The 16,542-nt window shown below is 35.3% G+C and overlaps 1 protein-coding gene across 3 annotated transcripts in view; it reads left to right on the top strand.

The window, feature by feature from the left end:
- Positions 1 to 16,542, top strand: part of LOC121315508 (kinase D-interacting substrate of 220 kDa-like) — a 64,005-nt gene that overhangs the window by 35,047 nt on the left and 12,416 nt on the right. For all 3 annotated transcript variants that reach the window (XM_041249654.1, XM_041249653.1, XM_041249652.1), the window contains exons 23-25: positions 12,045 to 12,223; positions 12,920 to 13,149; positions 13,890 to 14,006. In XM_041249654.1, the coding sequence (XP_041105588.1) occupies positions 12,045 to 12,223; positions 12,920 to 13,149; positions 13,890 to 14,006 (526 nt within the window). The remainder of the gene's footprint in view (positions 1 to 12,044; positions 12,224 to 12,919; positions 13,150 to 13,889; positions 14,007 to 16,542) is intronic.

The raw sequence follows: 16,542 nt of genomic DNA, 5'->3' as shown, positions 1-16,542 counted from the left end.
TTTAAAGAAATAGTGTTCACTTTCTTCTTGCTTTTTTCGGCTCCAAACCTCTTACTTCCATATGCGTAGATGGTATTCCCAAAGTTATCCAGCTTCTTTCGACTGTTCCACCTAAACTTTCCAACACAAGACAGAAATCAATGTTTACTGTGTCCCACACAGTTTTCTCAAAAGCTCTTGGCCATTTAACTCCAGGCTTGTGCCCGTTGAGGTTCCTCTCTTACGCTGGTTCATCTGACCGGGTTCACAAGGATCATTAGGTTCATCACTAGTTGTATTTATACAAGTCCTCCTCTCATCTATGACAGGGGTGCTGATATCCTGCGAACTGTGGTGTGCTTCCTGTTTCTGGATTTCATTCGACTTACTTGACTTTTTCAAAAGTACTGATCAATGCCAGACCCTTGTTCCTCTCCTTCAAGCACAAAAAGGTTACCCTAACAAGCTGAAAAAAGTTTTCTTTGTGAACTCTAATAAACCAATGTTATAATTTCGCCAGTCTATTTATAAAGTACCTAAAAAGTTTGAGTCAACACAAGCAGATTTTTTAGCAGCTGCAACTGTCCCAGATATAATAGATTTGGTTACATTGTTTACCGTCAGGAGTTAAAGGAGGATTTAACTGCGCAGCAGATTCCCCAGTTAGATGATGAGCTGATAATATCTCTTCAGTTATAGAAGCAGACATGCTAATTTAAGATGTTACCATAATGAAAACAGTAATGTAGCCTAGTTTTGTACTAAAGCAGGGTCCGCTGTTGCAGGGAAAACTAAGTTTATTTTTCAAACTGACCATTTTATGAAAGGTGAAAGCAGAACGAATAGAAATACTTGGGACTGTAATTGGGAAGTGTACTGCTGAGGAAAAAAAAAACATTTAGGGAATTAAAAATGAAAAGTACTGCAGCTTGAATTAAAAAACAAAAAACTGCCATTCACCAAATTAAGTGCTCAGGTTGTGCTAATGAAAATATCTAAAATATATGACAATGTGCTTGCTGTAGTGTATTTAATATCATAAATATCAGAATGAATTCACTGCAATTTAAACTTGTTTTTACTGAAGGTGTGGTCACCAGTTCCATACACAACACTATTTAAAATATAAACATGCTTTGTTAATTACAGTCATCAGGTGCATTGCTTAACCATTCCACACAATGAGGCAACAAACTAGTGAGTACAGACATTAAGTTACTATTTGGTGTCTTAGGAAGTTGTATTTTAAGCACTTGAATATGATAGCAACCGACTTCAGGAAAAAAACAAAACTTATTGTTCAATGGACAAAATGCTAGAAAAATCTACGTGCCCCCTCCCCATTACACAAAATACACACAAAAAAATAAAATATAACTTGTAGGATTTTGGTTTTATTTAACAGTGAACACAATCAATTAATTAGTGATTTAATGGTATATAGCCTTGTAGCTTGACTAGTCGACTAAATTCTTAAAGATACACGTCACCTCCACACATGTATAACATACTTTCAGGAATATTCCTTTCAGTGCAGTTTGGAACACATTTGCTAGTACATTTAAGTAACATACTAAGAGTACAACTATAATAAGCAATACTTGGGAGTTATTCAAGTATAAAAATAGCTTCTGCCTGTTTTTTCCCCACTCTTTCTCTTTAAGCTGAATCCAACTCCTGATGCACAGGTGTTTTAGTTAAGTTGCATCATAGATACAAAATCATTGCCAACTATTACAGCTGCTTTGTGGAATTCTCATTTTTCGTGACATTCTTTCAGTTTTGTAACTCCTGAACCCCAGATTTTTAAAGGACTTGTGTATAACCTGGCAAGCTTCTTTGCATTAGGTACTGTTTTTCTACCAAAATGCACACAATATTTATAGTAGGCTCCATCAAATTATGCAAAGACAATTTTTTTCTTTTGTTTATTTCTATTGTATACTTTTTTTAAGCAATGCACAACATTTTATAGCTATTCTTCCTCATCTGACACCTTGTCCCGTGATGGCTAAGTGGAACACTGATGCAGCAGGGTGATCCTGGTTTCATACCCTGATGGCTTTATTTTTTTTGGGTGGGGAAACATTCTTTCCCTGCACTACTCTCACTGAAAAGTAAATACATAAATGAATTAATACATAAACACACTACCATGATATGTCATTAAATAAAATATCGTACAGATAATCTAATAAGTAAGCATTTACTTTCTATAACTATAAACATATTTGTCAATCTTCATGGCGTTTTTTTTTTTGTTTTGTAACTTTACTAGATTGCTGTATTTAAATGTCAGCTTCATGTATTAAGAAAGCAACATCACTTATTTGCTAATAATACCTTAACTTTAAAAAATTAGTCTGCCTTACCAGAGACTGTCAGGCAACCATTTCTGGGATTCTTTGTAACCAATAGAAGATCAGCTTCTTCCACAGCTAGCCAATCAGAAGTGACAGGGTGGGATGTAAACACTTTTTAAAATGTTGTGTAGGTGCTAGACTTCCACAACTCAGTTTTGAGAAACTTGCATGTCTTCTAGAAATATCCCTGGAGTGTCTTTCTAGAAATATCCCTGGAGTGTCTTTCTAGAAATATACCCGGAGTGTCTTTCTAGAAATATACCCGGAGTGTCTTTCTAGAAATATACCTGGAGTGTCTTTCTAGAAATATACCTGGAGTGTCTTTTTAGAAATATACCTGGAGTGTCTTTCTAGCAAAACAACAAACATAGGAAAAAAAATAGAAACTAGTTGTCCAACGGGCAAAGTATAATGGCAAAACTTGTTGGACCCTCACGCAAATCTTATTGTCCCGGGAGTTGGGGGATATGAATTGCACACCCCTGTACTTACTCCTGAAGTGGTACCCAGCAATTTAAATTTGGCAACCAATTTGTTTTGGCCTATGAGCCATTGGCTCCTAAAGCAAAAAGTTTGCTTTGAACTTTCAAAGTTACTGATGAGGAACCAAAGCAGCCACTTTGTGTTGTTGATTGTGGGGAACTCTTGTCAAATAATCAGATGATGCCTTCACATTTACAGTGAGAAAACTGGTTGTAATGGGGAAGGTCTCTGTTTTATAACAGCCGTTTAAGATTGCACATAGTTACTGGCACACCTGGTGGTCCCTGCTGAAAACACTGGTAGTTGAGATTACAAGGTTGAAAACCACAGGTCTAGACCATACTCTGTGTCCCAGTGCAAATATAGGATTAGTAGTTCTGCCTTTTTTAGTCATAATGTTATTTTTGCAGTAGTGTAAAGCATCATTGTGGGTGAACATCTTTAAATACAGTAATTGTCCAACTCAATTTGAATGCTATTTTTCCCATTATGCCTAAGCTTTTAGTTTACTGTGTCATACCTGGCCAGAAATCACATGTGAAAAAACTGTTATGTAAGAATAAAAAGGTCAGCCATATAAAGTTCTGGTATTACAAACAAAAAACAACAATAAATATGGGATATAAAAATGTCCAATTTAAAGTGTTACAGAACACCTGTTGAGTTGCCATGCTGCCCTTATCTAGTCAATGTATTGTTAAACATAATTCTTACTGTTTTGTTATTTTTATCCACTCTTAAGGTAGGGCTAAGGAAAGGCTTTAAAATAATTAATAGATAGATTTTTTGTCTATTTTCTCACCAATCATTATTTAAAATGTCTAAAGTAAATTAGCAACAATTAATTAATTGGGTCATTTTATAGCATTCTGCAACCAAAAAAAGGTAAAGGTCAGTATTTGTGGTCTGAAAAATATGACTACATTGAAATTTGTTTTGTGGACTTGTTTGTTTTGTGGAGTTACAGACGAACTGTACTCTCAAAGCTTCACACACGTCTAGCAAACAAAATTCTGCATTGTCACGCTCCTGTGGCTACAGTGTACATGAACTGAGTTTGAGAAATGTGCTTGAACAGCTTGCAGCTAACAGCTGCCGAAGCAAGCAGACGTTCATCATGTCTCTTCTGAAGAAAAAACGAATGAAACTTAAGACGATCATGTCATTCTTTTCACAAACCACATCCACGGTGACTGGTGGTTCAGGTTGGATTTTGTTTACTTTATTGGTTTATTTTATGTATTTTTTTATGTATGTATTTCTTTTTCTCTTTGTTGTAGCCTGTGACTTCTATTAGATTTTAGTGTTTCAATTTTCGCTTGCTTTCACTTCATATGCAGGAGTGTGGTGCTGGGGGGTTGTGGGGGGGAGCACTGCCCCTCCCTCCCCACCTCTCCTGGGCAGGGAGAGCACCGCTTCCATACTTCACATGTAGAATATTGAACTGTTTTGCTCCTGTTGTTAGTACAGTATATGGAGATATACATGTGTATAAACCATACAAATAAACAAAGAAACCCTTGAGAGGTAAATAATGAAAACAATTTTAATGTAGTGTGCCTGGTCTGGAACAACAGGTGTGAATAATGTGTGTAAGAGAGGTGAAGGGAACCTGTATCAACGCTGTGAGGTGTCAGTGTTTTGCAAGATGTAATAATTGGAACAGTTCTTATTTTTAGACTCATATCAGAAATAAAGTAGTTAAAATCAGCTAAACATTTATATAAAAGAGAAAACTCAATCTCAACAAACAAATAAAGGGTACCTTTTTTTGTAATCAATTGGTACACTTGTTAGCCCTTTCAAATATCGTAAATACTAGTGATAAACTGTGGTTCTGTTGAGTGTATAAGGACATGGGGACTGCAGGCGGTGTGGTAGGGTTGAGAGGGGGTGGTAGTTAATAGCGACCCCACACTTCAAAATATAGCATTGCACCTCTGTTGATATGTAATATAAATGTCAGTGTTCGTGCAAATCTTGAAAAGTGCTTGAATTTCATTTAATAAAATTCAAGTATGTTTCTTTTATTTTTAGAAAAGTACTTAAACATGCTTGATTGCACCCCCCCCCCCCCCCCACCCTTAGACATTGGTTAAAGTGGGGCGTTATACGTCAGTATGTGTACTGGTAAGACAAAAACTGACGGTATGGCATATCAGCAAAATAAAAATGAAAGTCTAGGGATGAAAAAATTATATAAATGTTTGACTTTAGTGTCTCTGCCTAGCTCAAGTATGTTTCACCTCGGGCCATGCCCTTATTCTCTGGAAGCACTTCCCTGTAGGTCACTGAAGCTGCATATTTTATGGATTGCTTATGTGTGTTGGAAATCATACCAGTCAAATCCTACTAATATGTTTCGTGTTGATTTCAGTCTGTTTTATTTTTGTGTAATAGTTTTATGATGGTAAAATGAAAAATATATGTGAATGTGTTCTGACTATTTAGTGTACATTTGGTTCGCATGCTGTTTTGAGTGTGTAAAGCAGTCTTTCCTTACTGTACGTCTTCACTGTTGGAAGTGAAGTGCCTTCCCATTTGACACACAGGCACACGCACAACACTTGATTTTATAATTAATTATAAAACTGTTTGAACACTTGCTTTCTACCTGCTAATCGGCAAAATGTAAAGAGCCATCTAGTCCAGCCAAAGCAGTCTAAGACTGAGCAATCACAGTGGACAAGAAACTCCCCCGCAAGTATTAATTCTGTTGATTATTGGAGTAAACAACAATATCTGGAATACAAAGAGAAATATAAATAGCTGTTTACGAAAGGTTCTGTCATAATGCAAATAAATGAAATACTGTCTATTCAAGGGGTTGCATGAGTCCCTTACTGGGTAGCATGTAGTATATTCACATTTGGATGCACCCCAAAACTTCAACAGCAGTCATTAAAAAAAAATAAAAAATAAAAAAAATAATAATAATTATTACTTTTATGATGCATAATCTAAACATAATTGACAGTAAAACAATTGTATGATTTCATTGTATAGCATTAAAACACTAAAAAGTCCTTTAAAAAAAGCTTAACATTTTATAGATGGCATTTATCAATCAGTCTTTATTTATATAGCGCCTTTCATAGTGGACCGTGATAGTAACATAATACGTGAAATAGTAGCAGCAACACAAAAGATAAATGTGGAAAATCATCCAACTGTCAAAATACCAAATACAAACTATTTTGGATAAACTGTATTTTAACTACAAAATACAATTGTGTTTGGAAAATAACATCAAATAAAATAAATTTAAAAATGCCTTTAATAAAACAAAGTAAGATTTTCATAGGTCAGCCAGACTAATTTATTTTGTCAGTAAATTAACTGAAACAGTGAATAATACAAATGTTTCAAAAACTGGGCTGACATGACAGATTCAATTCATCAGCTTATGTGTTTTCTGTGCTTTAACTTTCTACTTTAACTGGCAATTGTTTTATGTATTTATTTATGTATTTATTTTTGTTTATTTTTTAAACTGAGGCTCAGTAATAAACTACCATGATTATTTGTACACTTGCCTGTCAGATGTTTGGTGTCTTTGGACTCTCATCAGTTTATCTGTTTATGCTTAAGTATTTTCTTTCAGCATGTAACACATTGCAAATTTATAACAGACATTGTGATTTCTGATAAAGGAGCAAAGAAAATACTTTTGACGATTTAAAAGCATTTGTACATTTAACTGTATAATATACTAACTAGTACCGCATTGTTTTCAGTGCATTGGTACGTGGATGGAATTTTATTCATTAAAATCGCCATATGATACCCTTTTAAATTTTGGTCCTTGAAAATGTATTGCAATTTATTGACATGATTAATACCAGTCCCTCCCACCCCCAGTTAGATTTTTGTGATCATAATCAACTTTATGTACCGCAACCGCAAACAAAGCAAGCGGAAGCAATTTAGCTTAAAAGGGATAGTCACATGAGAAAGAGAGAGACCAGTTTTTTTATTTTTTAAATTTTATTTAAACTGTAGACTTCATTGCCTAAAGTTACTACTATGACTACTGTAAGTTGGTGGTGCCAGAAATTGGTGTATTAAGGAAAAATATCAGTCTAAAATAATGCACAAGAAAAGCACAGGGCTTAAGAAACAAAAATATCACTGAGAAATACAAGCACTAAATTCCCTGCAGCGAGTGTGATGCTGAATAGAGTTAGTGAAACAAAGGAAGAATTCCAGGTGATAATAGAATAATGTACAGCGGCAGTCATAAATGGAAATACAACATGTGATTAGGTGCTATTGCCAAGGCACAAAGGAAATCTGAAATACAAGTCGAGGGCGCTACTGTGTGAAAGAAAATACAATGAACTACACACCATCAGTCAGCGCTTGTCAGGCACGTCGGGTCCAATTTATTTTCACATGCACTGTTTAAAATATATTTGTTGCACAGTAAACTAGGTTTAAAAGGCACTGCATATCAACAGGACACTCAGTACTGCATCTCCAGCCCTGCCCCACTCCTTGCTCGCTGTATTTTTGACATCCTCTTCATAGTGTGTATTGATAAATCCTCTCCTGATCACCAAACTCCTCAATAATGCGATGCAAATCATTATTGTATTACTATCAAATCTAAAAAACGCTCTGCAAATGTCTGATATTCTTTGAGCAGTGGATGCAGAAGCAGCTATCTTCTTTGTTTGTGTCCGTGTTATCTCTGTTGTGCAGGGGCTCTGTGTATTGCTCAGATACTCCCCTTTGTCTTCGGCTCCTATTGGTCTCACTCAGCCATTGAAAGGTTTTTCTTGGCTTTTTCCAGAGAAAAAACGACTCGAGACCTGTGCTTGATGTCTTTTTGATAATGTCGGACAGGGTCCGACATGAACTGGAAAGGGAAAATTGTAACGTCAGACCTGGTCCGACATAGGACCGCAAAGGGTTAAAGTCTAGACTAAACACTTGAAAATGATGCTGTAGATGTAAATTCTGTGGTTTACAATGTATATGTTTCTCTACACACATGCATAAGTAATAAACATATTTTTTTCACAAAACCTTTTCGAAGTGCTCTGAAGGAAGTGTCTCAGGTTAATTGAATTTGATTAAGGGCACTACTTTAATAAAAATCAATTCAGATCTCATCCACTCCTCACTGATGAGTGTATTAATGAACTGTATATAGAGTACAGTAATAAGCCTGCAAGAAGCTGCTTACACAAAGAAACAAAGGAACCTCGATTGGCAACAGACACAAAAGGCGCATTTCATTTACATTTGCCATGATTTTAAAAACAAGACAGATAGTGTGCAGTTAAAAAAACACACACATACAGAGATGCCTTTATAAATTGAAAATATGTATTTTTATAGACTATGTACATTCTACATATCTCTGTTGTTTCTCTTGTCAGCCCAGAAAAACAGCATATAATATGTAGACATTCCTAAGATTTTACAAGAACTGTTGTCTACATTAACCATTTAAAGTAGTGGTGGGGAACGAAATGAAAATGTTATATTGATATTGTGGCTGCATCCTAATAATATTAATATCAAAGTCTTCCAAAACACACAATTGCATCATATATATGAAAAAAAATAATAACTTAATTTAACTTAGTGGTGCTTTTCTTCACAATATCCCTGGGAAAAAAAACAAGGTCTTGTTTTATGGTTTTACTATTCCATCATCAGTGACCTCAAACCCGTAATATTTCTATACTTTACTGTACACAGATTCCGGGGTTATTAATTTGCTAGCCAGTCCGGTAGTAGTTGAATCTTCAGCTGCTCTGCGTATAAGTGGTGACTCACGACACCTCTAAAAGTATGGTGTCATGCCAAATTTTGCGATGTGTTTTGATGTCTAAAAAAGTACATTTTTTATAATACAGACAGTTCTCATTAAACCACTGCATAAGTAATCGCACTAGGGATGGGACGGTGTAAAATTTGCACGGTATGATAACCGTTAAAAAAAAAAACAATGTGGTAACTTTAATATCACAGTATACAGTACATCATGCTCGTTATAAAATAAAGACTTAAATGAAGAAAGACTGATGTAAATCACTTAAATTACTGTAATTCACAAAAGTAAAACCAATGAATCACTCTTCCTTTCATGGAATGATTTAAACATTTGGTATTTAGTATTTTACTATGCCAAATAACTTGGCACATTTTTATAAAGACAACCAGAATTAAAAAACACACATTTTTATAAAGACAATCAGAATGAAAAAACAAACAAACAAAAAAAAAACTAAAGCTGTACATTACAACAATATTGAGGTCTATTGTTTGCTCAAAATAACGTGGTGCTGTAGTTTGTTAAAACATTTTAAGGTATAAAATTAAATAAATAAATAAATACTTTGTTTAGCTGATGGTAAATTAAATAAATAAATAAATACTTTGTTTAGCTGATGGTAAATAGAACTGGGAAATGATCGATATTATTGCTTAAAACCCTAACATGTACCACTGTTTATTGTTTAAGACCAGAGATTTGTTGTTTATTTTTTCAACCGGATAAATAAAATATGTATAGTAAAAAAGAATGTATTTTAATACTGAAACGTGTTATTGGATTTATAACTGCACGTCACGATATCGCACAAGTAAGTTCCAATGATTACACTATGTAACACAATTTTTGTTCCTGGGTAGTAAGTGTTATTTCCTAATTGCTTATACCTCAAAAGTATAGAAAATGGCTATTATTCCCCACAAACTTTGCTTTTGTGACCAGGACAGTGATATTTCAAAATATCACTATTTCCAATGGGAAAACGGGCAAATGTTTTTTTCTGGCTTTATGTGAACGAAAAGACACACAACATATGAATCCAAATTAACATGTATTTATACTAAAATAATACAAAAATGACTACAAAAGATTTAGAAGTGAGTAGTTTTTCGAGATTTAAGATTATACTGTAAATACAGTATATTTGTGGGGAATAATAGCCATTTTCTATACTTATAAGGCATAAGCAATTAGGAAATAACACTTACTACCCAAGAACAAAAAACAAAAAAAAAATTGTTACACAGTGTTATTACACATGTGGAGTTTGTAAAAAAAAAAAAATTTCTTCACTTATCAATGAATATTGGAATACAGTTATAACTTGCTGAAAGCGCCCAGCCCTTGTTTAAAGCACCCAGCGCACCTTTGAAATATTACTGCGGTAGGCTGGCTGAGGCTGTGAACCAGAGGGACGATGCAGAGATCACGAGTGACCTGCTACCTGACCTGACCTGCTGTTAGCGGAGGCGAACGATATTTCTTCATTATACATTGAAGCTGTGAACAGCCTTGTCAGCGCTATATTAAATAAATAATTTAAACAAACATAAATGCACTAAATCTGTGATAAGTGATGTATAATTTTACAATAAAGTTAATGTTAATCAATTACATTAAACTGACTGTTGATAATCCAGACAAATGTAAATATAGCATGTTGAAAATGCGTGCTCTGCTGCAAGGTTTGGTGAAGGCATTTTTCTAAAAGCTGCGTGTGACGTCAGAAAGACAGCAGCCAAGAACAGCTGGCAAAGCAAGCTCTAGGTAACAGAACGCAGCAATTGAAACGTGTGTTCTGTGTCGATGACAGTTTCCTTCAAAACCATAATCAAAATACAGTATCAGTTCACAAAAACATTTTCCTCAGACACTTTGCTAATGCATTAACCAGTGTATAAAGGAATTACGATAATTGCTGTGAAGAATAAAAGGAACTGTATTAATACCGTAATGTACATAAACCACGGTAAACCAAAAAACCGATACAGTATACCGACCCACCCCTAAAACACATGGACAAAATTAAATGAAACGCTGACACATGTGCATATCTCAAAATAATGCAAAAATTCCGTGACACCACCAACACTTTACAGAAGGCCAATAGTGCCAATTTAATGTAGCATTCAGGGCGTTTGGTATCTAAACGCCATTCAGAGCAGTGAAATGGTTAAGTAATACTTTAGTGTGTGGTGTTTCTTTGCCTAAAAGACTGACAATGGTTGGTATTTATAGGGTTTATTGTATCTGAATATAAATCTTGATTATACTGCTTTTTGTGTTTTAGCAGAACAGTACAACGTCGCATATTCGACCCCCCGCGGACTGGGATATAGCGGATATGTGTAAAAGTCAGATTTGCAAACATCTGTATAAAATGACATTTGCACATGCATAAATAGGTTAGTGACAAAAACAACACTCAATCTGCTTTAAACACGGGAAGTAAGCAAATGTAAATGAGATTAATTCGGCTACAAAAACACAGTGCCGCTATGCGGTTTGCTATAAGCCATTTCCATGCAAAGCTTTAAAAAAAAAATGACAAAACAAACGGTACAGTAACCTGCAACAGATGGCTTCTTTCTTAACTCTGGTAGTCCCTGCCTCCGGTGTTCTGCTTTCTTAATATCTCTGTCACGGTATTTTGCACCCTTGCTTGATATTGCCAACAGTTGATAAGAAGCTTGGTTTGAATGTTGCTTCTGTGATTTTAAACTAACGGCCGGTAAGCATTGTGTTTATGAAGCTTGCTTTGTTTAATTAAAATGCGTTTAAAAGCTACAACAACACACTGCCAATATCTGCAAGCGTGTTCTCCATCATATAAACACATTGCACAAAAAAATGGTAAAACACAAAGCTTTCTCGACTGGTGTATTGAAACATCACTGCTAGACACAGCTGACTGACACACTCACACAGCCCATCTCTCAATGGGGAATCGACCAAAAGGCTGATTGCTATAGTGCTTTCTTTCTGTTTCCATCGCGGACGCTGCACTTGCTGGATTACCATTACTCTTGTAGGCTAATTTATTTATTTATTTCTTTATTTAGCAAGGCGGTTCATTGATAAAGGTGGTTATGTGATGGTCAAATATGCAACGTACCCCTTTTTTTCAAACCCCTCACTGTCACGTAATGGAAATTATCGATATCGAACAATATAGATATTGATGCCGATCACAGATTTAAAGAGGTATTGAACTTTGATATTAAACACATCCCTCAAAAAAAGAAAGGAATGATAAATCCTGTTTAGCAATGATTAAAAGACTAGTTTGTTTGACAAGTTCTAGTTTGTTTGTGCCATAACCTGCGGTTTACCTTCTAGATCATTAATATTCTTTTTTCACCCATTTATTTATTTATTTAGTTTTTCTTTAGAACTTGTATTCTCACTGTTTATTATTTTGTTTCCCACAGAATATCAAAGAATATTCCAAACACAAAAGATGTGGAGCCCTTGCTCGAAATTGATGGCGACATCCGCAACTTCGAAGTGTTTCTGGCTTCAAGGACCCCGGTTCTTACAGCACGGGACATAAAAACCTTTTTACCATGTACTGTCAACCTGGATCCCAAACTGCGAGAGATTATTGCAGGTGCGATTATGTAGCCATACCATTTTGTTGAAGTAAGAAGCAAAAATGGGCCAGATCTGTACTGTAATTAATGATGGGCACCAATGTCGATTATTCTGATATGATATCTATTAATAATGTCCATATTGCGGTATTGTTGGATTAGCTGAAGATTACTTTACTTCCAGAATGGCTAGAAAATGAATAACCCCGTATAGAAAAATTACAGGTTTGAGGTGGCTGATGATGGAATAGTAAAACTGTATAAGAAGACCTTGTTTTTCTCAAGGGATATTGTAAAGCAAAGGACCACTAAGTTAAATTAAGTTATTGATTTTCATATGTAAATATCTGTTAACATATATATATATATATATATATATATATATATATATATATATATATATATATATATAGATAGATAGATAGATAGATAGATATTTTAGTTGTGTTATATTTTTCTGTGTTTTTCAAGACCTTGATATTATCGATATCGAAATATGTGCATGATATCGATATACGATTTTCATAGCGTTGCCCACCATTGGTAATAATATATTTTAAAACATGTTTTGTTGTAGTGTTGGTGGCTGAGTTAGGGCCACTCTCTTTTGCACAATTCCCGTTGTATTTATTTATTTATTTAGAAGTTGAATGCAGAATTACCGACAGAGTAGCCATTTTATATGTCTTAAGGAGTTTCTCACCATTTCCCAGATGTCCGTGCTGCCAGGGAGCAGATAGATATTGGAGGAATTGCCTATCCCACAATACCCTTGCAGGATGGTCCTCCACGGGCCGCTTCTGTTTTCAGCCAGCCCTCTTCCGCCTGCTCACCCACCGCATCCTTCAACGGCCACTTCAACGCTGCTGGAGTAATGTCTCCACAGCCACACAGCAGTTACTACAGCGGCATGACCGGGCCACAGCATCCCTTCTACAACAGGGCAAGTGCCTCCTCCCTTTGGAAAGACACACTTCCTCATTAAACTAATACTTCTATTATAACCCCTTTTGGGGTTTTATTATACAATTGTGGATTTAAAAAAATAATAATAATAATAATAATAATAATAATAATAATCAGTAGGTAACTAAGGTCAGTTTCCTGATGCAGGTTGACCAACACATCATAAATGACACCTGGTAGGCAGGGCACATAGTGAAATTATTCGTCCAGCAGCCATGCTTAGATGTGTAAACTGATTGCACCATATACTGCTGTTTGCTGCCTGTTTTAGTCAAATTATAATTGCCATCTGTGTTATAATCCAAAGACAGGGTTATTCTCCAAGATGTATAAAAAATGTTAAGGTTTATTGGATAATATCCATGCATATACGTAGTAACAAAGTACATATTCATATGCAATTACAGTTGTTTGAAAGCATTAATAACAAGCACACTAGTATAATGCAATCATCTAAAATTGTAAACGGCAACAGTCAAAGGCTGTGAACAATATAATAAGAACATACTTATATTTATCAAACAGAACAGTCGGGCAAAACAAGGAAGATCATTTTATATGCAAGCTGACAAAGGGAATGTTAAACAGGTTTTATATCATTTTTTTCTGACTGGGTCAGGCATTGTTCTTGTTATACATCTGTTTATGTTTGGAACCTCGTTGTGTATTTTGATTTCTTAAATTGTTTGCTTTTTTCCATATGTTCCCTTTCCATAGCCTTATTTTCCCCATCATGTTTCTTATCTGCCAAGGCAATACTTTGGCAGTTCCCATCATCCTTTGTCACGTCCATCAGTTAAAACGGGGTATCCCAGGGATCAGAGCAATGGACTAGTAAGTATTGTTAATTGTAAAATTAGCAAAACTAACATAACACGTTAACTGAGCTAGTTTTATTAGTGATGAGCAGGACCCTAGTTTTCCGCAATAAATAAACGAAATTCTCAGATAAAAAAAATTTAAAATCCACGCTATTCCGCAATTTAAATAAAAGGCTAGAATTGAGTCCCCCCTGTGACATTACAAGATACACAAAGTACTACTGAATAACTGCTAACACAGTAAGTATTTATTGGTAAACTTTTAAATTCAAAGGAAGTTACAAGCTCACTAGTGCCTCAATAATATATCAATCAATAATATAAACAAATGTACCATTTTACTTTAACCATTACAAATGTTTAGTAATAATAAAAAAACTAAAATGGTGTTCATATTAGTGTATCTCGAGTTAGTCTTTGTCACCTGGATGGCTATGGCTAAACTTTATTTTTTCAGCATCTTAAACAGCTTGTTAAGTAAGAACATAAGAACATAAGAAAGTTTACAAACGAAAGGAGGCCATTCGGCCCATCTTGCTCGTTTGGTTGTTAGTAGCTTATTGATCCCAGAATTTCATCAAGCAACTTCTTGAAGGATCCCAGGGTGTCAGCTTCAACAACATTACTGGGGAGTTGATTCCAGACCCTCACAATTCTCTGTGTAAAAAAGTGCCTCCTATTTTCTGTTCTGAATGCCCCTTTGTCTAATCTCCATTTGTTTCTTTTTTCAGGCTGAAAAAGTCCCTTGGGTCGACACTGTCAATACCTTTTAGAATTTTGAATGCTTGAATTAGGTCGCCACGTAGTCTTCTTTGTTCAAGACTGAACAGATTCAATTCTTTTAGCCTGTCTGCATATGACATGCCTTTTAAGCCCGGAATAATTCTGGTCGCTCTTCTTTGCACTCTTTCTAGAGCAGCAATATCTTTTTTATAGCGAGGTGACCAGGACTGCGCACAATATTAAAGATGAGGTCTTACTAGTGCATTGTACAGTTTTAACATTACTTCCCTTGATTTAAATTCAACACTTTTCACAATGTATCCGAGCATCTTGTTAGCCTTTTTTATAGCTTCCCCACATTGTCTAGATGAAGACATTTCTGAGTCAACAAAAACTCCTAGGTCTTTTTCATAGATTCCTTCTCCAATTTCAGTATCTCCCATATGATATTTATAATGTACATTTTTATTTTCTGCGTGCAGTACTTTACACTTTTCTCTATTAAATGTCATTTGCCATGTGTCTGCCCAGTTCTGAATCTTGTCTAGATCATTTTGAATGACCTTTGCTGCTGCAACAGTGTTTGCCACTCCTCCTACTTTTGTGTCGTCTGCAAATTTAACAAGTTTGCTTACTATACCAGAATCTAAATCATTAATGTAGATTAGGAATAGCAGAGGACCTAATACTGATCCCTGTGGTACACCACTGGTTACCACACTCCATTCTGAGGTTTTTCCTCTAATCAGTACTTTCTGTTTTCTACATGTTAACCACTCCCTAATCCATGTACATGTGTTTCCTTGAATCCCAACTGCGTTCAGTTTGAGAATTAATCTTTTGTGCTGGACTTTGTCAAAAGCTTTCTGGAAATCCAAATATACCCATATGTCATATGCTTTGCAATTATCCATTATCGATGTTGCATCCTCAAAAAAATCAGCTAGTTAGAAACGATCTCCCTTTCCTAAAACCATGTTGACTGTCTCCCAGGACCCTGTTACCATAAAGGTAATTTTCCATTTTGGATCTTATTATAGTTTCCATAATTTTGCATATAATAGAAGTCAGTCTTACTGGTCTGTAGTTACCTGGTTCAGTTTTGTTTCCCTTTTTGTGGATCGGTATTACGTTTGCAATTTTCCAGTCTGTCGGTACCACCCCTGTGTCAAGAGACTGCTGCATGATCTTGGTTAGCGGTTTGTAAATTACTTCTTTCATTTCTTTGAGTACTACTGGGAGGATCTCACCCGGCCCAGGAGATTTGTTTATTTTAAGCGCTCCTAGTCCCTTTAACACTTCTGCCTCAGTTATGCTAAAGTTATTTAAAACTGGATAGGAACTGGATGACATGTGGGGTATGTTGTCAGTATCTTCCTTTGTAAAAACTTGTGAAAAGTAATCATTTAATATATTTGCTATTTTTTTTCTTCCTCTACGATTTTGCCATTTGTATCTCTTAAACATTTAATCTCCTCTTTGAATGTTCTCTTGCTGTTGTAATATTGGAAAAACATTTTGGAATTGGTTTTAGCTCCCTTAGCAATGTTCATTTCTATTTCTCTCTTGGCCTTTCTAACTTCCTTTTTGACTTGCGTTTGCAGTTCCGTGTACTCTTTCTGCGTACTTTCTTTTTGGTCCTTTTTTAATGCTCTATAGTGCCTTTTTTCAAGTAGTAACAACACACTGGAAAATAAAGTAAACTGCACCTACACTGACAGTGCGTCTCATTCAGCCTTGACCTCTGTACACCAGAAGCAGTTTTAATGGACAAGTATATTTATTAAATTTAAAATTAAATTGCCTGTGTTGATGATTATATAAGT

This window comes from Polyodon spathula, chromosome 5 (assembly GCF_017654505.1).
Source record: "Polyodon spathula isolate WHYD16114869_AA chromosome 5, ASM1765450v1, whole genome shotgun sequence".
Classification (NCBI taxonomy): domain Eukaryota; kingdom Metazoa; phylum Chordata; class Actinopteri; order Acipenseriformes; family Polyodontidae; genus Polyodon; species Polyodon spathula.
This window is presented reverse-complemented; position numbering and strand designations above follow the sequence as displayed.